This window comes from Culex pipiens, chromosome 1 (genome assembly GCF_016801865.2).
Source record: "Culex pipiens pallens isolate TS chromosome 1, TS_CPP_V2, whole genome shotgun sequence".
NCBI classification, from domain to species: Eukaryota; Metazoa; Arthropoda; class Insecta; order Diptera; family Culicidae; genus Culex; species Culex pipiens.
The window spans coordinates 132531006-132558705 of NC_068937.1; the positions used below are offsets into that span (position 1 = coordinate 132531006).

General features: G+C 37.7%; 3 protein-coding genes across 3 annotated transcripts in view; all 3 read left to right on the plus strand.

Annotated features, from left to right (window-relative positions):
• LOC120432140 (uncharacterized) overlaps positions 1–27700 on the plus strand; it is a 500008-nt gene that overhangs the window by 419907 nt on the left and 52401 nt on the right. The window lies entirely within an intron of this gene.
• On the plus strand, positions 13987–18076 carry LOC120431818 (uncharacterized). Its single transcript, XM_039596941.2, has 4 exons — positions 13987–14459; positions 14516–14641; positions 16934–17186; positions 17256–18076. The coding sequence occupies exons 1-4, from the start codon at positions 14190–14192 to the stop codon at positions 18020–18022; spliced, it is 1416 nt and encodes a 471-aa protein (XP_039452875.1). The 5' UTR covers positions 13987–14189; the 3' UTR covers positions 18023–18076.
• Positions 21163–27700, plus strand: part of LOC120432103 (sodium/hydrogen exchanger 9B2-like) — a 33675-nt gene continuing 27137 nt past the window's right edge. Inside the window, exon 1 of the mRNA XM_039597251.2 lies at positions 21163–21345. The gene's annotated coding sequence lies outside the window, so the exon portion shown is untranslated. The remainder of the gene's footprint in view (positions 21346–27700) is intronic.

The following is a 27700-nucleotide window of genomic DNA, read 5'->3' on the forward strand; positions in this document are numbered from 1 at the left end:
CTGGACACGCTAGTGGTCCCAATCTTGTATGTCGACAGTGTTAGTGTGACAGAAAAAATTCAACGTTTTATAAACTTTACGAAATAAGTAAAACAAAAGAAATTCTAAATGATAAAATTATTAACAAACGAAGTTTGCATAGAATTGATCAAACAACCATTCAAAATTTTTTTTTCGATTTTAGAAATTAAGTATAATTTATTACTGCTTGGTAAATTAGTTCAATAAAGCTGGTGCGCGTTGAATGCCAAATTTAACGTTTTCTTTTCCAACCAATCACATGTCTAAGATAGTGCTTTTGAGAAAATCCTATTTTTTATAAATTGTCTAGTTTTCCATCGACGTTTACACTTTGTGATTTTTTTCATGTCTTAATTACACTCATCGCACATATTCGGAACGGTTTACAGATCGACCAATGTTCAAAAAATCATAGAAATAAGTCGTTAGTTGAACATAATGTGGAAACTTTTCTTGTGATCATTCGGTTTTGTATCATTTTTTTAAAAGAAAAAAAACATTGACCCTTGAAATCCACAAATTCGGATCACTTTTTGCTTACGGATGTAAACAAATTTTGATTCTCTCCAGGAGTACAAATTTTCTAATAAATAATAATTTCACATACTGAAAACAATGAATCTCAAGCTTAGTTATATTAAAAACAAGGTCTGATATTTTTTTTTTGAGAAAATATCTGTTAATTTAGGTGTTCTAAAATTGTGGGATGCACAATAACATTCCACAAATATGGAACAAGCAATTTGGAGGCAGTGTTTGCTGCTCTGGATAAAATAGTCTTTAAATGATGTTGTTTGTTCAGAAAGTACCGTCAGCTGGGGCGAATAGGGACAGATTTGTTTAGAGCACTTAAAGGTTTTAATTTGGAAATGGGTGTACACATTTTATTGGTCTGAGTCTGTGCTATCCGAAACCAATTAGAAAAATCAAAATATTGTGCTCTAACATGGTTAAAACTGCTGACCCAATTAGCCTCATGTGTCCCAATTCGCCCCAGTTGACGGTACAACTTTTACAAGTAAAATAGAAAAAGAATGTCCAAATGAAGGCCCTAAAAATAGTAGCCTCGACAGAATGGCTGATTTTGACATGCTATCGTCAAATTATCACAAAATTGTTCCAAATTTGTGGGTGTTCCGAACATGTGGGATGACTGTACACAAATTTTCAGCTTTTGTAAAGATGCTTAAATTTGGTCTAAATTAAAAATTGTTGATATTTCTAGAAAATCACTGAGTTTCACCACGAACGAACGGACATAGGGGAACTATACCCTTTCTCAGCCTATTTCTATTTTCGGCCTATCAGCACTTTGATCATGAATTACAGCTTTCATAAAGTGTTTTTGACTGTTCCAAAGTATTAAATAGCTCAAACAAAAGTGAGCAAGCAACTCTCCATTGTTGATACATCTGAAAATGTTGATTTAATAGCGAAAAACGGCAAAAGTGATGAGAATTGGTCGAACGGCTTAGAGTGATTAAAATGGGCATATTTCCCCTAACACCAAGAACAAATTTTCTTTAAATTTCTGAAGCAATCTATCACTAGCACCATCTACATTCAAGTTGTCGAAGTAGCATCGAGCGATTATGCATGATTTCTCAAAAAGCCTTTTGAAATATTTAATTACAATATTCAGCATTTCTATGGTACTATTCACAGTTTATTGGCATTAAGTTTGTCTTTATGATTCTAGGTAATTCATCTCTTTTACTAAAATTGCCGAAAAATTGATAAAAAATGTATTTTTAATATATATTTAGCTCCCTCCGTGTACGCACGAGAGCATGCAGCTAGTGCTCAGTGCTCCATCGTTTTTTCGATTTTTTTCGCCGTAATTGATTGTGGTCACCCGTGAGTTTGCTTCTCCAGCATGCCAAAGGCCGGCCGTGGCCGTGGCAGTTCGAGTGCGGCCTCGAAAAACCCGCGAAGTTCGTCTACCGGCCGTGTGCAAAAAGGTAAACAAACCAACGCCGTGTCGGCCGCCATCGCGCAGGGGAGCGTCAGCGCTGAAGGCATCGACAAAAAGCTACTACATCCCGGATATGTCCCAAGATCACCAGTGCGAACCCGTTCCGGTACTTCCGGTGCCACGACCAGTGGCACATCAACATCCGCCAACATCCCCATCAGGAACGAGTTCCAGATGCTGAGCGACGACGAAGTAAATAACAAATCTGACGGTAGCAGCACTACCGACGACGACGACGACGATGATGGTCGTGCACGGAAAAAAGTGCCGACGTCAAAAAAGAACAACTCTCCAGTGGAACGTAGACCACCTCCAATTTTTGTTTTGGACACGTTAGCGGACGATGTTGACGAGTTGCTGGAAGGCCTCGGATATTGTCTGAAAATCGGTAAGTCGGCAGTGCAAGTGATCACACTGACCAAAAAGAATTTCGACCTGGTGTTTGAAGAATTGAAGCGTAGCAACTTCAACTTCTACACATTCAACCCCGAGAAGCCCCCTGTTAAGGTCGTCTTGCAGGGTTATCAAGACCGTCCGATCGCCGACCTGAAGGGTCACCTTTCGGACGCCGGAATAAAACCGCGGGAGATAAAAGTGCTCTCGCGAAAGACAACAGTCACGGGTGTGCACACACTGTACCTGTTGTACTTCGACCGCGGCACCGTCAAGCTCCAAGATCTGCGGCGGACTAAGACGTTGGACGGTTTTTGGGTAAACTGGCGGTTTTACACCAAAAACCCGACGGACGTAGCGCAATGCCACCGTTGTCAGAAATTTGGCCACGGCTCGCGGAACTGCAACCTCCGGCCCCGCTGCGTGAAGTGCGGTGAGTCACACCTCTCGGAGACGTGCGCACTGCCACGTAAGGCGGACTTGGGGGACAAGGCAGAACAAACTAAGCTACGCGTAAAGTGTGCAAACTGTGACGGTAACCATACCGGCAATTACCGCGGATGCGTCGCGCGCAAGGTCTACCTCGAGGAGCAGGAAAAGAGGAAGAAGAAAGCGTCCCACCCTCCTCAGCGAAGTACGAGCGCAGCCGTTCCTGCAGCTGGACAGCGTACGGTTCCAGCGGAAAACTCAGCGTTCCCTCCTGGTTGGGGGCGTTCGTTCGCCAGCGTGGTCGCTGCCGGTAGCGGCAGTACGGCCCAGCAAGAAGTCACCGGGGAAGATCTCTTCACCCTGCCGGAGTTCTTTGCTCTCGCGGGGGAGATGATGACGCGGTTTCGGAGCTGCCGGAACAAGGCAGAACAATTCCTGGCCCTTGGGGAACTGATGATCAAACACATCTACAAAGGATAAATTACCTGTGATCTAGATATAAGCTTTCTCTTCCTCTATCCCCTTTCCTTTGCAATTTCTGTAAGTTTTTTTTATAGTTTTTTCTTACTCTTGCTAGTGCCTTAGTTAAAGAAATAATTGTTCCTAAATGGATTATGATGCAACACACAGCTGTAAGGAACTCCAAAACTCTGTTATGCACTTCAAAATAACTCATTGTATCTTGATTATTCACCAATAAAACCGAATTGAATTGAATTGAATTAATATATATTCATTCGACCATTTCAAAAAGTGCCCATGAATTTGCAGCATCAGCTGGCTTTGTTTACGTTTAAAACCACGTGGCGCGATGGTTTTGACACAAGCGATCTCGCCTGCGCAGGTTAGCGCCAAGAAGAAGTAAAAGAAAACCGGCTTCACTTTTTGAAATCCCGTGTCATGTCCGTTCGTCCGTGCTGTCACTTTTTACACGGCTCTCACATACACTATCAAAGCAAGTGTTGGGTGTGTGAACTCCGTGTCAAGAGGATGTCAAACTAAAAAGTGACCCCGTTCGTTTAACAAAAAGCGCATGTAAATATTACGAAAATTGTGGGTTGTGAAAAGCAATTTCAAGAAAAAATAGGAGCCCGAAATAAAGCCCAATTTTTGTTTTAATTTTTCATTTCAACTTTTCCGATATTTTATATTTTTTAAGGGACTGTAAAAGGCATTATTTTGCTCTAGAATTTAGAATGGTGCAAAATCTGATACTGGACAAAAACATAAATTCTATAGAAATAATTGCGAAATTAAAAAATTCTGCCGAGCATTTTGAAATGTCCAGAATAAGTGGTTTTGAGCCTTACTAAAGGGTTGTTTTTAACAGGATTCAACAAAATAAAAGCATTGATATATGTTTCCACAAAAAAAAAAACAATAGCAATATTGATTAATTGGTGTCTTTTTGATTTGAAAATTAAACGTTTAGAAAGCATATTTACTTTTACAATTCACGCTTTAACTTCCATCTTTTTTTTCAAAACTCCTTAGATTTTGTGTATGGTGGCAGACTGTGGTTAGATCACCTTTATGAAAGTTCAGAACAATGATCTTCGATGCCAGCCAATCTTTTCTAAGAAAATCAATCAGTAGAAGATTTTTCGTGAATCTCATTGTTAGCACCACTAAATTGAATAAATTTCGTTATGTTTACAATCATTGCTCATCTGGCTGCAGAAAAGTGGTTCGCAAAGGGGTCTCAATTTAGAACTGTCAAATCAGAACCAATTTACTTTTCGCAAAATGATACCAAGAAGTGGGAAGTATCGTAATCGATCTATAATTTATTTTGATTCAATAATTAATTTATTTTTGAGGTATTAAAAGTCAACAAATCTTAAGAAAAGGATTGAAATCGAGATTGGCATAATTCGTCACTAACATTTCAATTTATAAGCGTTATGTCTAACGAGTTTTGAAATGTTAGTGACGAATTATCAATAACTAAATAATATTGAATAATCTTACTCCGATATTATAGCTACGCATCAAAGATACATAATATCGGAACTTCCATTCGTTTGCTCTTCTGATTCACAAAATTCCATCCACTTCTGGCGCAAGTTACTTCAGCAGCAAAAAACTGGGTGCTGAATAGTGGTTCGCAAAACGGCCTCAATTTTGAACTGTTAAAGTGGAACCAATTTGCTGTTTGCCAAAAGTAGAGAGTATTGTTATCGATTATTAAAAATTGTTTTTTTTGCAAGAATGAAAAATATGTGGATTTTGAAGATCTGAACAAATCTTAAGAAAGTTGAAGGTGAGATCGTATATTTTTTATAATTATGAATAGAAGTTGTTGATGGAGTCGATGCGGTTGTATCCATCCTGAATTGTTGTGTTTTGATTATTTGATTCCATTTGAAAACCTTTTGGTAAAAATCTTCTCTGTTTATTGGATCAGCTTCACTAGAATATGCGATGTTTTTTCTCTGTAATTCATCTGCGACATCGCAAAATGACTAATCGCCGCAGTTTTTCATCACCCGTACAAAGAAAAATCTCATCTAACTGATCGAAACTTGAAAACAAACATAATTTTCCAGCAAAAAATGACAAAAACTAGACAAAATAAAACACATACCACTGATTATAAAACAGCCCATTTACCAGTAAGAAAAAAGTCATGCTTGTGCTTCAACAGCGTCCTACTTTGTAGATGTAAACAAAGTGGGATCATTCGGAAATCACGTTACGCATTCTCTCTATTCATCACCCAGGCAAAAAATAAGTCACGCTTGAGCTTAAACATTGCCTTCTACTTTGTTTATGTTTACATTTGTAGTAGTGAGGACCAGTAGGGAGCATTCGAAAATCACGTTACGCATTCTGTCTTTTCAGCACCTAGTTGCTCATCTACCAAAAGTGACATGCCATTTTTACACCTGCTGGTGTAGTAGGGACCATCCATAAACCACGTAGACACTTCAAGAGGGGGGTCGTTTGGGGCGAGGAAAATATGTTTTGTGTTAAGGGTATTATATTGAAATTGGAGGGAAGATCTCATTTTTAAACATGGATTTTCACAAGGCAGCATACAAACACTAAGTCAAAAGTGACATTTCAGTTTGACAGATTTACTGTTTACTGTTTTTTCAATGATGTTTTTGTTACGGTCTCGCTTTCAGTTGTTAATCTTGCGAAAAATGTAATCAACAATTAGATATGCACAAATTCATCCTGCACAACTGTTTAGTCACGTGATCATGAAACAAGACATTTATGGACTTTCCCACAATTTCTACAGTCAGAAGTCAGATGACCATGCATCATCTTCGGACTCTGATTTACAATCCCCAGGCTGGTATTGACCTGTTTCGGTTGGAGGACAAGTTATAGCGTTTTTCGTGTTTATTCCTCTTAATTTGCCATGCGATCTTAGTGTAGATGCCTCACGACTCAAAAATTATGCTACCGTTCTCCCGCTCTTGTCTTTGGATACACAAATTAATCACACATTTCACCGCGAAACATTCCCGGCAACATTGTTACAACCACTTACAAACTACGCCGCACATGCTTTCGCTAATTTCCTGTTGTTTTTCCACCCTCTAGTGGTGTAACAAAATGCAAACAAAACAAGCATAGTTTAGTCGCTGTGATTAAGCCGCGGAAGGAAATCGGACTGATTCGCATCGCAGTCGCAAAACATGCAGCGGCTTTTTTCTAAGACCTTGTACAATTGTGTGGGCACCTGTCAGCGACTTCCAGCCCGTCAACGGTTTACCGCTAATCGATCACGTCAAATGGGTCCGATCGATTTAACCCGGTGAGATAGTCATCATCGTCACTTGGAATGTCGTGCAGTTCGTGATTTACCTTTAGGTGGATGATAAGTGGGTTATGCAAATTTATGCGGAATTGCACCGTAAACATGGTTTTGAGTTGGACGAGTTTCACCGTTTTGAACTTATTGACTCATTAGCAAACACGCTGTTCTGCGTCCTGGTAAATCCCGTGGAAAATTTGCGATTGCCCAAAGGACTACAAAGAATTTTCGAATAATCACCCATCGCCATTTTGGCCGCCATCTTGGATTACATATTCCCTGATCTCTTTGGAACAGTCTAATGATCAGTTTTTTCGTAATCGAGTCTCGAATTAATAACACTTTTTCCCAGGTCACCCTAACGTTTGCCTAGACTCTTGACTCATCCAGCTCGCGCAAACCCAGCTCAACCAGCGAGCTGGCGCGCGCGTTCGCTAAGCCCTGCTCAGTTCTCCGCGAATCGTTAAGCCGGTTGGACGTACCTACCTACCAGTAACCACCGCCCCGTGGTTCAGCATTTCTTCGAGTACCGCATAGTTCGCGTTCGTCGGGGTTGGTCAACCGCTCTTGCAGTGGCGTGTCAGCAGAACTAACTCTCGGCTGGCCACTGAAGGAGAAGGAGGTGTGCTACTTAATAGTGTTGTATAACAATTTTGTTTGGTTTTACCGATTTTATTGGGCGCAGAATGGGTGAAGCAATTTGAATACGACTTTGTGTTTATGTTTGACTGGAAGAAAAGTGTTAATTCATCAAAATCGTGAAGAACTTTAATAGGGTTGCTTAAGATGGAATAGAATGATTGAAAATTGACATCGTGGAGAGAGTGTGATGAAATGTAATGGAGTAATCAACGTTTGTTTGAGAAAAAAAGGGTTCATTCACAGTGTCCAGTGAGTGTGTCTTCACTTTGGCGGTTGAAGATAATATCTAGCGCTTTTGAAGAGAGAAGATTCCAGTAATTAAGTGGTGAACTCGGTGATGCATGTTTGACAAGGTGGTGTTGTGTGTGGTTTAGGATTGTTGTAGAGTGTGGAGCCCATGTTTGGAGGTTTGAGATTTGATGTGATGACACGATTGGCACCCATCAGTGGTGGCGATGATTTGGGTTTGAGGTTTTATCAGTCAGCAGGTCAGAAACACACTATCAATTGATGGTCCGATGAACTAAAACCAACAATACAAAATTATTAATTCTGTTTCGCAATTATAAAGCCAAAATGAAAAGGTACGGCAAATTTTAACACCGGCGATGAAATATTAAACAAATACATATATGCTCAAATTACTTGAGGGTTGGATTAAAAAACAAATTAAATATTTTCACCATATTATACGGGACCATATTATAATAAAAGTGACAAAATCATCAAGAACGAGTCATACTTCGTTTTGAAATGCATTGTTAAAATTGATTTTTCATTGAGATAACTTTGAAACGACCTTAAAGCAAAATTTGGAAAAGTATGTTATCTAAACTCTTTTGAGTATTTCATAAAAAAAAATTAAACATTTCAAATGAATTCTTTTTGTTTCATCCAAAGGAAAGGTAATTTCAAGGTTATCAGCCGTAGATTCATTACCCCAAGAACAAGCTAATTTATTGCAAATTTATGTTTTCTATTTTTTATTTATTTATTTTAAGCTTTGTATTGACTTTTTATATTTATGACCAAAGAAGACAGGTTTGATCATTACTTTGTCCATACAGTCTCCAAACAGTGTTGGCAACTGTCCATATAAAAAGTCTATTAAAATCTTCAAAAATCTGTACCTTGAAAACTGATTTTGATCGAAAGAGAAAATTGTTGCACTCTACCACTTACCCTGGGTTTCGAACTTGGTTTCGAATCATTTTAGTATTATTTTGTTTGTTCAAAACTAGGTTCAAAATCTCTTGAATTTTTATGAACTTTTGATGTACAGTACCGCAAAAAGTTTTTTTCGCTTAAATTTTTGTTTTTTTTTTTTTACTTAAAAGTAGAGGCTATGTAATTTATTTTTTTATATTTTTTTTTGTTTTAGGCTGGTACAAATTTTATTGAAAGTTTTTGTCACCCCGCCCTTCAAAGTTGGCCCGAAAAAAATCAGGGGGCAAAAAACATATTTTTTTTTTTCAAAAAACTTCAAAACTTCAATGGAAATTTAAGTGCAATCAGCTGAAATTTATTGGAAATGCATTCCCCTGCGTTTAAAATCATTTTTAGCATGTTTGGGGTAATTTAATAATCTTTTGAATTTTTGAAAATTTTCGACGTAATGTACCTATCGCAAAAAGTTTTTTTGTGCTAATTTTTTGACCACTTTGTTCGTGGTCCCTGGCCAGGGCCAAGGGACAAAAACTGCATTGGTCTAAGGCCGTTACAAATATTTTTCAAAGTTTATCTCCCCCCCCCACCCCTTCAAAGTTTAACCGAATAATAAAGAGCAAAAAATATTTCAAAAAATTTCAAAATTTTAATGAAATTAGAGGTTCAATCAACTGAAAACAATGTTAAATGCATTTTCTGCATTTATAATCATATTTAGCATGATTGATATTTTTCATTTTTATGAAATTCCAATGTACAGCTCTGATGAATTCCTACCGTTTGTCACTACCACATCAATCGCTACTGAGCACTCTCTTTTTACTCTCGCTCTCACTCCAATCGGGTAGTGCAGCGAATGGTGCATAGAGACCGATTGCGTTATGTCGCTCAAAGTTGAGTCGGAATAGTTTGCGATCGGCTTTGTTTTGCTCATTTAATAAACTGCTTAAAAGCAATGTTATCAAAACAGTTTTTCAATTTTTTTATAACACACCATCAAAGACACATTTGACATCAATTTCCACGATACCAAATATAAATTAACGGCAAACTGTGTGGTAGTACGGGCCAAAAGAGCGCAGAGCTGGCATTTTGTTAGATTCTCTCCTCTCAGAACGTGTTCGTGTGTGACGCGGGTATTTGTGTCGCTGGGTGCAGCGATTGAGCAAGTCGCTGGCAGGCTGAGAGTAGTGTTCGTTCGCGAATGGTTGCTCCAGTCGGTAAAGACTCGCTCGGCGATGAGTGAGTGATTTTTGGTCTTTGAACCGAAAATCAGGACCCCTAACTAAAAGACACATGAATAAGTTGCGTAAACCCATTATTTTTCGAGAAAAAAAAATTGGCTTTGCCATCAAAATTAAAATTTTTTAAAACTTATGTCAAGATAGGATAAGATTTTTTTTCAGCATTCTAATGTTCTATTTCCTACATGTTTTTGATTGTTCTATTAAAAAAAAATTAAGAAAAAGATAGTAATTTGAACTATTTTGCAAAAAAAATCGTTGCAAAATGAATAATAAAAAAATAGATTATACGTAAAAACATCAGTTTTCAATTATGAAATTATTAATTTCATTGATTTATACGAGAAAACTCAATTATTAGTGTTCCAAAACATGGTTTCAAAAGTAAAGTTCACATTTTTTTTTGCGTGCTCGAAATTTGATGTTCATTATTTTTGTTCCTCCAAAGCTCGAAAATTAGCGACTGTATTTTCTTCGTTTCAAATTCGGCGAAAGAGACAAAAAACACACGTCTTTTCGCTCCGTTTTCTGGTCAACAACTTGACGTTTAATTCAAGACAATACAAACGTATAGTTACACACAAAACAGGAAACCAAGACTTGCTACACAAAAGGTGTCAACACAAATCTCGTCGAACAATAGGCAATCAAACGTCAAAATTACTCCCCACTAGAGGGCGCTGAAACTTGGGGTGATGTTTTCATTATAACCTACAGCGAGTAAGTTGGTTTGAAATTCAAAATTGTTTTATTTCATCATAAAATCGACATTAATAGCAAATTATACCATTTTCAGGTAAGAAATAAATAGCTTAATTGATATAAACGAAAATATTTTTGTGATGGCCGATTTAACCTGTTCATTATCTGATTCAAAATAAGGGAATGTTTTAATCAACCAAAACCTAACTAATCAATTGAGAATGTGGACAAATATTTTTTAAAGTCACTTCTACCATAAAAGCAACGCTTGAGAAATGGTAATTGGAATGATTTTCAAAATTTGAAATCTAACCTCATTCTCGCGTTTTCAATCCGGATCTCAGAATTTTCAATGAAAAAGGCAACTTAGCAAAAAAATCAAAAAGTCAATCGATAGAACTTTTTATTTCTTACCCCCTGTTAACTTTATTTTATTCCAAAAGATCAATTTTCTTTTTAAAAAACCTTAAAATAGTTTCCACTCGCCTTTGCACTTATCGCGCAAAAACGTAAACGTAACCTTGCACCAAAGTTCTCCTACTCGAATGTAGGTGGCGAATCGAGTTTTTAGCTTTGGTTTTGGGGGCCTATTTTGAAGTAAATTTTTATCCCATCTTTTGCAACAAGCAAGCTTGTCAAAAAGTGAACCTTACTTTTGACAGTCCATATAGGATGAACGTTCCATAAACTGGTTGCACAAAATAGGGTATACAGGCTATTTATGGGTAAACCTGATAATATTTATTTTTCAATTTTAGGTTTGTAGTTTGAAATTGCAATTTATTGTATAGTTATTTTTTTTGTTAAGCCCGAGCCATGCGGTAACGCTTTTGCCTTGTAAACGAGACCTCAGATCCCTGTGCGGACCAACACAACTGGTTATTGTTTCCCTTCTGGATTCGATTTCAAAGTAAAGGAAAGGTAGTGTATCGTCACAAGTTGGACCTTATCTTGGCATCTTGGGTAGATGACCTATGGAATGTTGTCATCTAGGTTGTCATTTAACACCAAAACATGTTAATAAGTTACCATTAAATAAATTTAACGGTTGACTTCGTCCTTAAAAAGGCTGGATAATATTTTATTTTATCAAGCTATTTATTTAAAAAAAAACTATTCAAAATTATTCATCAAAAACTAAATTTTAAATAATTCTACAAAAAAAATCTTTTTATCAGTTGCACATTTGCTGACACTTTAACCCTATATTTAGCGTCAAAGGGGTAAAGCGACCAAAAAAGCGGGGGCCACGGTCCAACCAATGTGAGTATCGCGGTCCATACATAAGATTTGACAATCTTGCCATCAGGCTGTTTGCAACCTGTTTCATCAAGATTGATACAGAGAGTTATTTTTTGTGAAACAATCAATTAAATTTTGCAAAATTCTTCAATGTAAATTTGACACTTGTCACGCAATTAATCCTTATGACATTTATTTCGCTTGGAATGATTGAATCCGACATGAAACAAACTTTGTTAAATTTCACGATTAGGCCCTATATTGGACAACACAACTGAAATTTTTGAATTATTTTGTATCGCATAATTTTGAACAAATAAGATTCATCAACAATATCAACATTTCCAATCAAAAGCTGGAAAAAACGAACATTTTATTGCAACAAAATGTAAAAAACTGAGCCACTCCATCAATTTTTTTTTGTTTTAAGAAAGACTATGAACTCACTTTGGACATGTCATATTTGTAACGACAGTGCAAATTTATGACCGAAATGGCATTTTTAATTGCAATAATTTCCCTTCCACTGCAAAAAAAAAGCAAAAACAAAGAACAAACCCGCCATTAAAAAACCCGATTGTCCGTTCATAATAGCCACCGCACATAGTACGGGGAACGATGGTCCAAATTGCGCCAGTTATTATCTAATACGTGTATATGTCATTATACCTTGCACAGGGGGGCTCTTTAGCACGGTGTGTCCATTTCAAAAGCCCCGGCCACCGAGTTGAAACCCAACAACGATTAGTGGTTCGTAGTCCACTCTCTTGGGAGCGGCCTTAAACGATTGGGTTTGCGAAGAAGAGGCGAAAAAAAAAACAAAGTGAAGAAGTAATTGAAAATTTTAATTTTTGAGCTATTTTCAGTCCGATTTGCATGATGCTGGCTGGCGTCCCTTAAAAGTGGACATCATGAAACTTGAAATATGAGCTCAAATCTCTACCATTTTTCATCTTACGTAGAGTGACTCTACTCCAACTATGGTTGAACGCCTTTTTGTTGCTGTTTTGTTTTGCGAATCGATCCTTTGTTCTGCAAAGCTGCATTCGTGGATTTTTGCGAGCTTTCGAACAAAGTTGTGTCTTTCCTGGTTGGTAACCCTTGGTTGTATATTTGAACTTTTTATTTTAAATTTGTCTCAAAATTAGATTTTTATTCGTTTTTGATTTTTTGCATAGTTGTCTTACACAAATTGAATATTTTTTTTTTAGGATATTATTGTTTAAGGGTTTCTCAACTCGGGAATTACATTTTTAATGGGGGCGTTGTTGCGGTTGTCCTTGACGACTAAGTACCATCGAAGTGCATTATCACTTGTTGATTTTTTTTTTCTCTACAAACTTCTGAAAAGGTCAATAAACCCGTAGGAGTTAATACTAAAAATAAATCACTTCTATTCAATTTGTTGCATTATTTTTAGAATTATATTACACTCAACCCCCAGTGGTTGGTCACTTTTTCGTTTGACAATTTTTAGTTTGTACCCCGTTGGTTTGACAAAGTCAAACTAAAAAGTGACGAACTGTCACTGTTTACACGGCGCGCACGCACACTACCAAAACAGTACACACAGTGTTGGTAGTATGTGTGAACTCCGTGTAAAAGAGGTGTCAAACTGAAAAGTGACCCCGTTCGTTTGACAACAGTTGGTGTCAAACCATCGGGGTTTGAGTGTATTGTAGTTGTTTTTTTATTTTAAACAAATTAAAACAAATTTACCAAACAACAACAAAAGTGCATACTAATTGGTGGGAAAGTTTGCAAAGTGTTTTGTTCAAAGACCAAAAGCCCACCAAATCGCTCTGTCACGCACGTGGCTGCGTTTCGGTTACGTGACATATCGTCGCGGACGTGTGTGACACAGATTTCGAAAAACATTACACACGCAAACTTTCGGGTTGGCGCGAGAACGGAATTGCTTGATGCTGCCCTTTTAGATCGGAGAGAACGGGTCGTACGTGGTGGGTGTCATAATTCCGCGTTTTGATTGTTGTAAAACGTGAGACTCATTCGTTTAGTTTGATATCATTGTTAGCTCGTGAATATGTTTTTGGCACTGTTAATGGGAATTTAATGTGGGTGCTTGACACTTTTGCATTAATTTGGTGGAGGGTTTTCAGCAGATAACATATGAGCTATTCTCTAAAAAAATGTTGCTTTTTATTTGGCGGAAACTTTTTGAAGCAATTTTTCAGAACTTCCATACAAATCTTCATACAATTTTGACAGCTATCCATACAAAAAAATTTGACGGAAAATTCAAAATCCGGCAACCATGGCCGTTACTGACAATGACCTTCAAAAGTCTCAAATGAATCATTTTCATCACAGAAACATTTCCCATAGTTCAGTTTGACCGACTTTTCCCAACTGACAGAATCGGCTAACGAACTAAACCAAACCTCAGACCATAACCTCTCTTCGCGCAGAAAAGTGAAAAACAAGAAAGTGCGGCATCTTGAAAGAAGCAAAAAACGCGAAGTAAAATGCGTGGGAAATGGAAGCCAAGTGTGTGAAAACCAGAGCACCGTGAACTTTAGCTCAGAAAATCCGAGTGCCGACAGTTATCATAAACATAGTTTAAGATAGGAAGAAAAGAAAAATGGAGCAAGTGAAAGCTCGCACGGTTGGCAGCACTGCCGCGCTAACGGAGAAGGTCGCCAACGTGGATCGGGGAGAAGTCGCTGCAGTAGCGGATATTGAGGAGGATGATCGTCTTTTGCGGAGTGTGTTCATTCCGGCGGAAGCCGGGGGCAGTCTGGGACTGCACCTGAGTCGAACTCCGTGGGATCCGTACCCGTGGGTTTCCGGCGTACTTCCGGGATCGTGTGCGGAGAAGGCTGGCGTGCGGATTGGAGACTGTGTGCTGGAGGTAGTATTCTATGACAACTTTGAAATTTTTTAAATAAATTAATCTTTGATTAACAGGCCAACGGCGAAGACCTGCTCGGTCTCAAGATCATTGAGATCGCCAAACGAGTCAGAAGTGACAAAGATCGCTCGACAAAGCCCGGCGTCAGTTTGCTGCTGTGGAACTCGGGATTCGAGAAGAATGTAAGTTTTTTTTATAAGTTGTAAACAAATGAATATTCAGGTCTACAAGTATGGAGAAACAAGTTGAAAAAGCTGGTTGACAACCTGTCTGGAAGATGCCAACTCACACACAGATTTGATTACGCATCTGAGTTTGATATAATGCTGGGCACAGTTGGTAACCGTCTCTATTAATCAGAGAATAATTGCTTTTTCTACACGAACGTATGCCGTTGTCACCATCTGGTAGAAGTATAACACTAGGTGACACGCGCCACAGGTATCTACGGGATTGATTACAAATTTTAGGACAGGAATTGTCGTACATCAAGTTTGTGTTATAACAGAAATTCCACGTAAAATTTTTAAACAAAAGTGATCTGATTTGGCTCAAATCTGGTATTCACGAATAAAATAAATTCCCGAAATCGTGAATTAAGTTCATCTTCAGGAAAACACCGAAAATTCCATTCAAATTTGAAGTAATCAAAAAATGCTATAAATCTATTTATTGTATCTGCTTTCGACAAGAAGCCGATTAATTGAACAATTTTATAAGCAATAGACTAGTTAAAAATTTTTGTTGGTGGAAAATTATCTTGTCTAATTTGTGTTCACCAATATCAGTGTCTTGAGCTTGTCAATCTTTTACTCTTTGGTTTGACAGGGTGATTGGCAGCCAAACCCCCTTTGGTCTGACACCAATGTATGTAGATTAGATAAGGTAAGGTGGGATTTCCCAGATTTTATATGGATATATCCAGAAAAGTGAGTTTTTGATCATTTTCCGGGCAAATTTCACCGTAGGGTTGATAAGCATGCTAAACTGAACCGAAAAACGCGATAAGTTGAATTTATTTTTTTGAAAAAAATTATTTTTATTTTAAGAATTTATTTCGGTTCACATTGTCATGCTTAACAAACCTACAGAAAAAATCCGTTGAAATTTTCTCGGAATATGGTCAAATTTTAACTTTTCTGAAAATCTCCATATAAAATTCGGGTTTCGTGCTAACTAACTATTTTGACAGCTGGAAACCCGCCTTACCTTACTAATCTACACACATTGGTCTGAAACGTCTGACAGGTTTATGCTGGATTTTGGTCTGGACCAAGCAGAGGTTTTGGCAGTCGCACCCCTTTGCGTTTATAGTGCAAATGCACCATACTCATGCAGCAATTCCCCACGAAAACAGCATAATTCGAAAAAAAAGTTCTCCGATCGGGCTCAAACTTTTTCTGGGGGATCCTTGGCCGAAATAATTAGACCCGTATTTTTTTTGTTTGGCCTTTAGGGTGTCCTACGCCGTGTTAGGGTGGTTCGAAAAATGGCAATTATCGTCGATTTACATGTAAGGGTACCAAAATTTTTGTAATTAAAAGACGCAACTTTTGGTACCATAATATCTATAGGTCATCGCTGAAATTTAAAAGTTATCGCAGTTTAAGTGAAAAAAGTTTTTTTTCCCCGTTTTCGTCATTTTCCCATTTTTGCGCGTGGCGCGTCGAAAAATCCAGTTTTTATTTTCAAAAAATCGTATCTCAGAGTATCGAAAGCATAACATCACCATTTTTTTGTATGTAATGTGAAATTTTCCGAGGAATCCGATAAAAATATTTTCAGATATAGGCTCTTTGGTCCCGAGACCTTCAAAACAGCGTTTTAAGTTTTCATACGACCTTTTCAAATGTTAAACTAGATTTTTGAAACTTCTTACTATTTTTCCCAAATAGTCAAACTAATCACCTTTCTTTTGCGTCTAGGACAGCTAAAATCGGATGAAATGGCACGGATATAGGATTTTTTGAAAAAAGTGGTTTTTGCGAAAATCGACGAAAATTGCCATTTTTCGAACCAGCCTAACACGGCGTAGGTCACCCTAATGGCCAAACAAAAAAATACGGGTCTAATTATTACGGCCAAGGATCCCCCAGAAAAACGTTGAGCCCGATCGGAGAACTTTTTTTTCGAATCATGCTGTTTTCGTGGGGAATTGCTGCATGACCTAACTGAAATAGGGTGGTCAAAAATTGCTTGTTTTAAAGATTTAAAGTACTGAACCAATGTAAGCCGTGCAAAAAGACAATTTTTGGTCCAATACCCACGATGAATGCCTTTATCAACAATTTTAAACTAGACTGTGTAAAAGACCTCCCATAAACGGAGCCGGCCCCACAAGTTTTGCTCCATGTGATCGATCAGCTGCGCATTCGAACCTGCCTCGACCTAACAACTCTTGAGCAAACAGTTATAAGCAATTACATCAACTTTTTTTTTTTTCTTCTTTTCTTTTTCCTACTCAACCCGTACAGAACCTCAACCCCCAGTCGCTGTCACGGTTCGCGAGCTGTCTCCAGGGCATTGCCGGGCTGCTCGAGTGCCCCGTCTGTTTGGAGGTGATTCGGCCGCCGTCCTGGCAGTGCTACCACGGCCACCTGATCTGTTCCGGGTGCCGGTCCCGCAGCAGCAAGTGCCCAATTTGCCGCGTTTTGCTGGGCCGGGGGCGGTGCATCGTTGCGGACAAGCTTTTCAACTTTCTCGTCCAGACGCTGGGGCAGCACGATGGTAATTGAGATTTTTTAAACTGTTGGCAACACTGTAAACTTCAATTTGTTAAAACAATTTACTTTTCAGCTGACAAGCATCCTCCTGGACCCAACCCATCAGCCAACACTCCGTCCTCCGGCGATCCAAAGTCATCTAATGGCCAGCAAATTAACGCACCACTTTTGGCGGCGCCCAACAACGTGGTCCATCAACAGCAGCCCCTTCATCGCCGACTGCATCGACACTACAAACAGTCGTTGAAATTAAAAGCAAATAGCTCCACCCCACCAACGCAACAACCCCCGCCCGGAGTGGCCACCGTAAAAATGGCCACCCTCTACTGCTGTCCGTCCGGTCAACCGTGTGACAAGATGAAAAATCAACACGACATATTAATTCATTTGCAAAAGTCACATCAAACGAGTGTCGTCCAGTATTACGTGGCCCCCGGGGAACCGGTCCGGGTCCATCTGGCCGCCGAGAAGGCCTCGTGCGTGACGTGCGTGGTGCTGGTGCGGGGGGACGACGAGAATAACAACAATCACGGCGCTGTCAACCAAGGCTGCCCCAGGACGAATCGCGCTAATTGCCGATTCCAGGAGCTGTTCTTTGTGGCCAAGTTTCGGTGCATGGAATCGGCCGGACAGGCGCTGTACTGGCTGTGGCATCTCGGGGCGCAGGAGGAAGCGGGAAGGTACCGGGTTACACTGGCTGAGGAAGGGGGAGCTGCGGGGAGCAGTTGGACCGGAAGTCCCGTTTCGTTGAGGCAGAACTGCAAAGATGTGCTGAAGTCGAAACAGTTTTTTAAGATGGATTATGGGGCGCAGGGAATGATGGTTACAATTGAAGAGTAGTAGACAAATTAGCGAATTTATTTAGTTAATATTAAAAGTTTTTAGTTCACTCTATGGAATTAGTTTTTTTTTGCAAAGAACATTGTCCTAAAGCCCTTTGTAATGTTTTATGTACAACGGTGAAACACAATTAAAATTGACCAGACAACATTTTTTTGAATGGTTCCCTTGGCACAAGCTGTCAATTAGGACCCTTTCTGTCATGAAGGGCAGCGACGTTAATTTTTTTGAAATTGATTTAAAACCCCACTTGCGTTCGTACAAAGGGTCATTGCACTCAGAAGAATAAGATTTATCGTTGTGAACAATAATATCACAAATTTAAGCTTAACTTTAGAACACAATTTAGAAAAAAAATGAAAAGTTTTGCGCGGTCCGGGATGATTCTCATTGAAATTTACATCACGGCGCAAAAACAATCCATCTGGAGCAACATTTGGAAAGGGCGCAAAAAATAAAAAAAAGGGCGCATAAACAATTAATCATCAGAACATGTTTTGCAAATTCCCAGGCAAGGAGTAACTATTCGACAAAACTCGCAGTGTTAAATGATAGCTGGGAATGTCAGCTTTTGTTTACACTTCGATTTTGGTGAAAGGAATGCTGAAAATTGCTAAATAGTTTAGTTGTCAAAAGGCCTGTGCTCCCTTTTCAAATGTTGCTCGTCAAACTGAATGGCAACATGCTTAGACAAAGATTGTTGCAAGAATAACTCTTTCAATTTCCTAAATTTTCGCTGGGTGTTTCCCGGCTGTCAGCAGTTGAATCAATAATTTCGATATTGGAAATTCGGATTTTTTTTGAAAAAAAAAAAAAAAAAAAATAACTCTGCAATTTATGTCTGAAATTTACTTGGATTAATGAATATTATCGATTGAATGACATTTGATAACAAAAAGATGGCTAATTAATAATTAATTAATATTTTGCACAGTTCGATCGGATTTGATTAGAGAAAGAAATAAACCCTTTTCTAGAGCTTGAGAATTTGGGAAATTTAGACGTTAAAAACTTTCCTGAAACTTATATTGATAAAAAATCACGCAACCTTTCAAGAAAGCTAGAAGAATTGTGAAAAATTGCAAAACAAAAATAATAACTAAATTGTGAATTAATTCTGACGAAATAAGGTGTAGGTGATTATGTTTCACATGACCAATATGACAAAGAACTTCACAAAAAGCTATCCAGATTTTCAAGCGAAGATGGCGTTCGAATTGTGAACGCCAGAAATGTCAAAGTCACGCAGCCACATTTTTTTTCTAATGTTGGTACTACTGAACGATGTTGACATTTCGGACGTTCACAATTCTAACGCCATCTTCGCTTAAAAACCTGGATAGCTTTTTGTGAAGTTCTTTGTCATATAAGGCTTTCTAGGCCAAGTGAAAAAAATATAATTTAACTCAAAAATGACGAACTCCTCGTCACAGTGTCCTGATGCAAACAATGATCGAGCTGTAGCTGTCACAGCCCTGCGAAGTATGTTGGCTGACATATCGGGCAGTCAGTCAAATAAACCAGCTAGAAGTCGCTAGACAACAAAATTTTGCTAGAAAAAGATAGGAAACCTGATGCAAACAAACGTCCAGCTGTCATGTAAACATACTTTGAATGTGTTGGTAAATTTCTGACTAGAAAGCCTTATTGGTCATGTGAAACATAATCACCTACACCTTATTTCGTCAGAATTAATTCACAATTTAGTTACCGTAATCTGGGGTGAATCGGGACTACAGTCTGAATAGGGACAGCAGTTTTTAGAGCATTTAAAGCTTTTAAATTTGGAAATGGATGTACACATTTTGTTGGTCTGAGTCTGTTCTAACCGAAACCAACTAGAAAAATCAAAATATTGTGCTCCAACATGGTAAAAACTGCTGTCCCAATTCGCCCCATGTGTCCCGATTGACCCCAGTTTACGGTATTATTTTTGTTTTGCAATTTTTCACAATTCTTCTAGCTTTCTTGAAAGGTTGCGAGATTTTGTATCAATATAAGTTTCAGCAAAGTTTTTAACGTCTAAATTTTTCCAAATTCTCAAGCTCTAGAAAAGGGTTTATTTCTTTCTCTAATCAAATCCGATCAAACTGTGCAAAATATTAATTCCCACAGAGTTAAGGGTGTTGAAATTCGGACTTGGTCTTAAAATTTTGACAGTTTGACAGATTGATCAGAACCATTTTTGATCATTTCAACACTGTCATGCTGTCGTGCTATCTCGTCGTTTGTCGCTTTTTGCCGTTCCGAGAAAATTGCGTTTTGATGTTTAACCTTGAATAAACAAAAAAAGAGCACGCCATGTAAACAATAACAAACACGTTTTGTTTGGTTGACAATTATGTGCATTGTCCCGAAGTTGGGTTGAAGTTGGTTGCTGGAGTTCAGAGTTATAATTACAAATGTTTACGGTTGTCGGGCAAGCACGTCTGCCTGTGTGGATCAATCGGACCGCGCACTGGACTCACAATCCAGAGGTCGCCGGTTCGAATCCCGGGGCGGACGCAAAAAATTCTAAGTGTAAATATAGGTATTCGGTGCCCTCTCCCCGTGCCCATACCTTCACACTTAGGAGACCCGGGAGGCGGAGTCTTGTCGCAAAAAGAACGATACACGCCTGTGGATCCGTTGACGAAACCACATGGTTTAAGAGGGCCACCTTATAAGGTGTTACGTCGATTCCGTTCCGTGTCGGGCAAGCACGTGTGTCAAACGCATTTTGATATGAAATCCCTTTGGCCAGTTGTCCCACTTTCAGTAATTTTCAGGGTGTGTCAAGATAGCACGACAAGATTGAAACGGCTTTCTTAGATATTCAATGAAATAATGAACAGAGAAAAATAATCAATTTTCACTTTAAAAATACATTAATCATTAACTTCCATGCAACCCACTCTCCACTTGCAAGCAACTCCACCCCAGCATAATTCCAGGCGCAAGCGTCGTTTGCACCGTTACGCACATTTCTCTCCACAACTGCCCGCAATAACATAACGCATTATCACGCAGCGCCTCTGGTGGCCGGTTTCAAAACCTGTCTCTTAACTCACTCTCTCAGCCGATTTTGACAATCATCTGTTCGGCGCTGCTTGTTTTTGTTATCAGCGGCTTGACGCGCTGTATTTACCCTCCGTTTCCATAGTGATAAAACCGGGTGTGCTGGTGTGGGGTGGGGTCGGATCAAGGTCATTGTGAGGTGGGAATGTGGGGTGGAAGCTGTGATAACTTGGCAATAAGGTGTTTGTGTGAGTTTGATTAATCACTTGGCGCGCACATGGGAGAGGAGCAGCTGCACGGTCTGCCGATAGAGAGGTGTTAAAAAGGTAAGGTTTTTGTTTTGGTTTGGATAGGTGACATCTCTCTGTTAAAAGGTAATTCACACGTCGTTAAGGGGAGGTTCCGGCCTGAAGGGAATGGATTTCATTAATGATGAAATAGGGTGTTGGGCCAAATCCATCAGGCGGTATCACGAAATAGATTTTAATAGACATAGTAAATAATCCTATTATCACCATGGCGATGGGCCTTTCCCACTGGACTGCTACGATCTGTTGTCGTGGTCCCCTGGAATCGTGATGAGATCGTTAGTCAAGGTGAACCAATAGGGGAGGTGGCTTTTCGGGAGATTTATTTGGCGTCCTATAACTTAGAATTAAAGGCAATTAATTAACGGTTTTATGTGAGGACGTGTGGAACCGGAATGATACACCCCCTAAACAATGCCCCGCCAGGATAAGCCGGATTTGCACCGAGAGAAATAATCGCTTCGTGGATCACAATAGAAAACAACTTCCATCCGGCGTGGGTTGGAATCTTCTCCGTAGTTGAAGGAGACTCTACGCGATGATGGCCCCGGCCGCAAATCATTCTCCCTCTTCCACCGTGATGTGCTTTCAAACCTCCAAGAGTTCTCCCTTTTGCCGAAAACCTCGAGCCCATCCGCCGCCACCATCCGGGGCCATAAATTTCGGTTTATAAGGCAGTAGTCATTTCACTCACGCTTTGCCCACATCCAGGAGGGCGAGCAGTGATGGCGACAAACGTGAATAATGGCGGATTTTCCCCCAAGGTTTCCTGCAGTTCCTCCCAAAAGCCATGTGATTTCTTTGATTCATCACCGTCGACGACGACGACGGGTTAACCGTTGAGGAATCGTCCCGCGACACGACCACGCACAGATCTCGAGCTTCAACTTGTAACGGGGAGGGTGAAATTGCATACTTGTAGGCGTAGGGGGTGAGCGCCTGAAACTATGTTTTCCGCGCCAACACGGCAAGGTGTTTGACGACACAAGTTTTACACTCTTCCACAGTGGGTGGATGTCTTGTCTAATGGAGTACAAAAGTAATGGGGATGGGAACATCTGTCGCGTAACCACGACTGTGAACATTGCAGGTTGGGGGAAGATTTATAAACCGGGTTGTGTTTTCCGGAGTAAACAAATTTGTCGTTTTTGGCGTTTTTCTTGGCAGAGATGGATGTGGATCTGGATATGTGAAGAGGTTTCTTAAAGAAATGACGTAAAAGATTTAAATTTAAGCACTCAGAAACTAAAAAACTACAAAAAATAATTCCAATTAGAATCATTAAAGATCATCATTACCTTTCCCCGGCCATAAACCATCTGGCTTTTAACTGGCTGAAAAAAAAAAAGAGTAGACTCCCGGGTGCTACCGATGATGTCCAGTCCATTTGGCACGGCCACATAATTGTCGGTCGCCCTCTGGTATCGAACCGATCCCATCTAAACCAGCACAACCTTCCAATAACTCTCTCTTCACGCCAGCAAACCAAGTCCATTCAGCTGTTTTAATTGCGTCCTATCGCGCCAACTGGAGCGTCCGTTTTCCTCTCCAAGGGGTTGGTTGAGAGAGCCAGGTGGTGTGTCCACTTCCTGATTGATGGCATCTCGTAAAACCACCCCGGAGGTCCGATTCGGTCCATTTACGTCCGAGATCTGGATCGTAATCTACGCTGGTGGACATCATAATTCCCCGGCTCCCAATGTCTGCTATCGGTTATGTTCCGAAGGAAACCGGACCCACAGAAAATGACCGGTTTGCCACCCAAGTTGAAGGGTGTAAGTGTTTGGGTGTGTGCTTTGTAATGAATAAACTTTTTAATTAGGCTCATTTGGGGAGTCAAAATTTAAGTTGCTGTCTCCTCGTCGCTCCAAGATGTCCTTTTTCAAACGACCCCAAAGTTGCTGTGCGGGGACGACGACGACGACGACGAAAGTTAACCTTTTCTTATCTTTTATGGACGAAACGTTTTAAGGTCGTCTTACGAGGGTAGTTATCTCGGAGTGGGCGATGCGATGACTTGTCGGTACTTGTTCTGGATATTGGATAATTACCGGTTTACGATCGGTTGGGCCCAAAGTGAGACATTGAGTGACAGCGTTTTGGAATGGTTTCGAATTATTTTGGCAGGTTTGTGTTGAAAAAGTTGTTGATATTGTCAAACATCAAACTTCTTTCTTTTATATTTTTTTTTTCCTAAGTAACATGTCATTAAGACAATTAGTTATTTAATTTCATAGTTTATAGAATTAAAGCTAGACTGAAATCTCGATGCCTTATTTTATTGTGTTACAATGTTGCCAGAGCATCAATTTTTACTCTTAAAGTTTTTTTCATTCATCAAATTTGGTTCAAAAATCCTTTTCATTGAAATTTACAATATTCAACCTTGATAAAAAAAAATTCCAAGTTCACTTTAAATACCCTATTATTTGCTCAGTGTTGCCAGATTTCATGATGTAATCCAAAATCTAATTGGAAAGGTGAGTTTCAAGGATGTTGACGATAAAATTATCGAGGTTACGAAGCTTAGATTTGTGATATCATTGTTCACAACGGTAAAGCTTATTTTTTTGAGTACAATGACCCTTTGTACGACAGTAAAGGATTTAAAATGAATTTTTAAATCAATTTTGAAAAATTCTTGGCAGAAAAGGTCCTACTTGACAGCTCGTTCCAAGGGGATCATAGTTGATGCATCGAAAAAATGTAGTCCTCTCAATTTATTTTTTTGCATTAGAATGAAAAAAAATGATCAGAAACGGTTTTCAATAATTTTTTTTTTATCGTTGTACATAAAAATTTACATATGGCTTTAGGACCCTATTTTAAAATTTCCAATATGAACAATTACTAGCAATGCAATTAGTTCATTTTATCACAACATAACCGTGAAATCTCCTCTCCCACTAACATTTACACACAAGATCCTCTGTAATTACTCTCAGCTGTAAGAAAAATGTATTTACAACAGCCGACTCGGTCCTAACCTGGTCCCAGTACCGAAAAAGACCCAATAAAAATAATTTTATGAAAAAAAAACCGTAATAACGACGTAAACGCCGCGAGATACAAGACTGAATGGTGTTTTTTTTTTCAAATCCTTTGTTTTCTTATAACATTTGGAAAGCCCATAATAGGATCTTTTGATTACTTTTGTTGAGCGCTTTTTTAAAATCTTGTTCAGGTGGGGCTAGTTTGGAGTTTTCTTTGAAAAGGTCCAATAAACCAAATTTCCAGTTTTTTGTTTTTTGGGTGTTTTTGAAACCGTCTTGAGTCAGGGGTATTAAAAAACACCCAAAAAGCAAAATCTGAAAATTTGGTTTATTGGACCTTTTTTAAAAAAACTCCAGAGGTGTACCATAAAGCTTTTAAGTTTGGACAAAATTACGAATTGTTGCATCAATATATATATTGTTTTGGGTAACGAATACATAAGAGTATTAACGAACTGATAAACATTTTTTTTTTGAAAAAAATCCATACAAAACGTATTTATATTTTAAAAATAACTATTAATCATCTAAGTAATTTATTTTTTTCGTTAAAACGACCAACTTTTTAGTCAAATATAATTATTTTATCTAAAAATGCAAGAAAAGTTTCAAATACATTCTAATTTGATGCGTCTAAGTGATAACAGTTCAATTGTTAACAAATCAACATGTTGGCCCACTAGTAGAGTAGAACGTACGGAGAATCAATAATTTGAAAATATTTTTTTTACAGTGCAAAACAGTATTTTTTAGAAACATGTTTTATCAAAGTCTAAGTCAAGACCTGGAATAAGATGATAATTTAAAAAAGATCCGACAGATTTTTCACGTTTTCATAATCTTTTAACGAGCATTTCCATAGCTTGTTACACTTACCCCACAAAAAAACTAAAAATAAATACAAAAAAATCATAGATTACCGTATTTTTTAAAGTACTAAAATTTACATAATTTTCAATATGGTTATCAAACGAAGCGAAATTTGGTTTGCTTTTTCACTATTCCAGTATTTTAGGAGTTTTCTCTGGTTTACACAAAAACCGTATTTTTAATTTTTTGAAAATACTCAAATTTCATAATTTGCAACATCGGTATACATTGGTATGGTTTTTTACTTTTATTTGAGTTTTATAGATAAATACTTAAATTTTCACAAAATACCGTATTTTTTTTAAAGTACTCAAATTTTCATGATTTGCAACATGGATATCAAACGATTTGAAATTATGCATGCATTTGCACTGTTTTAGAGATTTTTGAATGAAATAACAAAATTTTCTCAAAATACAGTTTTTTCTGAACTACCCAAATTTACATAATTTTCAATATGGGTATCAAACGAAGCGAAAATTGGGTTGCTTTTTCACTGTTCTAGTTTTCAAGGAGATTTACCCAAAATACCGTATTTTTTTAAAATACTTGAATTTTCACAAAAAACGTATTTTTGAAAATACTTAAATTTCATAATTTAATCGGTATACATTGGTATGCTTTTTTACTTTTATTTGAGTTTTAGGGATTAATACTTAAATTTTCACAAAATACCGTATTTTTTCAAAGCACTCAAATTTTCATAATTTGCAACATGGGTATAAAACGATTTGAAATTATGCATGCATTTGCACTGTTTTAGAGATTTTTGAATGAAATGACCAAAATTTTCTCAAAATACTGTTTTTTCTGAAGTACCCAAATTTACATAATTTTCAATATGGGTATCAAACGAAGCGAAAATTGGTTTGCTTTTTCACTGTTCTAGTTTTTTGGGAGGTTTACCCAAAATACCGTATTTTATTGAAAATACCAAAATTGTCACAAAAAACGTATTTTTTTGAAAATACTCAAATTTCATAATTTGCAGCATCGGTATACATTGGTATGCTATATGCTTTTGAGTTTTATGGATAAATACTTAAATTTTCACAAAATACCGTATTTTTTTAAGTGCACATATTTTCATAATTTGCAACATGGATATGGGTATTAAACGAAGCGTAATTTGGTTTGCTTTTTCACTGTTCCAGTATTTTTGCGAGTTTTACACAAAAACCGTATGTTTTTGGAAAATACTCAAATTTTCACAAAAAAAAGGTATTTTTCGAAAATTTTCGAATTTTATAATTTGTATCATTGGTGTATACATTGGCATGCTTTTTTACTTTTTGAGTTTTAAATTTTCACAAAATGTCGTATTTTTTTAAAGTACTCAAATTTTCATAATTTGCAACATAGGTATCAAACGATTTGAAATTATGCATGCATTTTCACTGTGTTAGAGATTTTTGAATGAAATAACCAAATTTTCTCAAAATACAGTTTTTTTTCTGAAGTACCCAAATTTACATAATTTTCAAAATAGGTATCAAACGAAGCGAAAATTGGTTTGCTTTTTCACTGTTTTAGTATTTTAGGAGGTTTACCCAAAATATCGTATTTTTTTGAAAATACTTACATTTTCACAAAAAAAAAAACGTATTTTTTGAAAATACTCAAATTTCATAATTTGCAACATCGGTATACATTGGTCTGCTTTTTTACTTTTATTTGAGTTTTAGGGATAAATACTTAATTTTTCCCAAAATACCGTATTTCTTTAAAAGTACTCAAATTTCCATCATTTGCAACAAGGGTATTAAACGATTTGAAATTATGCATGCATTTGCACTGTTTTAGAGATTTTTGAATGAAATCACAAAATTTTCTCAAAATACAGCTTTTTCTGAAGTACCTAAATTTACATAATTTTCAATATGGGTATCAAACGAAGCGAAAATTGGTTTGCATTTTCACTGTTCTAGTTTTTTGGGAGGTTTACCCAAAATACCGTATTTTTTTGAAAATACTCAAATTTTATAATTTGCAGCATCGGTATACATTGGTATGCTTTTTTGCTTTTATTTTTGAGTTTTATGGATAAATACTTTAATTTTCACAAAATACCGTATTTTTTTAAAGTACTCAAATTTTCATAATTTGCAACATGGGTATCAAACGATTTGAAATTATGCATGCATTTTCACAGTGTTAGAGATTTTTGAATGAAATTACCAATTTTGCTCAAAATACAGTTTTTTTTCTGAAGTACAGTCATCCCACATATTCGGAACACCCACAAATTCGGAACACTTTTATGATAATTTGTCAATAGCATGCCAAAAGTAGCTTTTTTGTCGACCCTACTGTTTTTAGAACCTTTATTTGGACATTATCTTGCTATTTCACTAGTAAAAGTAGTACTTTTTGAACAAAAAACTTCATTCCAAGACTATTTTGTTCAGAGCAGCAAAACACTGCCTCCAAATGGCATGTTTCATAATTGTGGGATGTTATTGTGCCTCCCACTATTGTGGAACACCTGAATTCAACTGATATTTTCACAA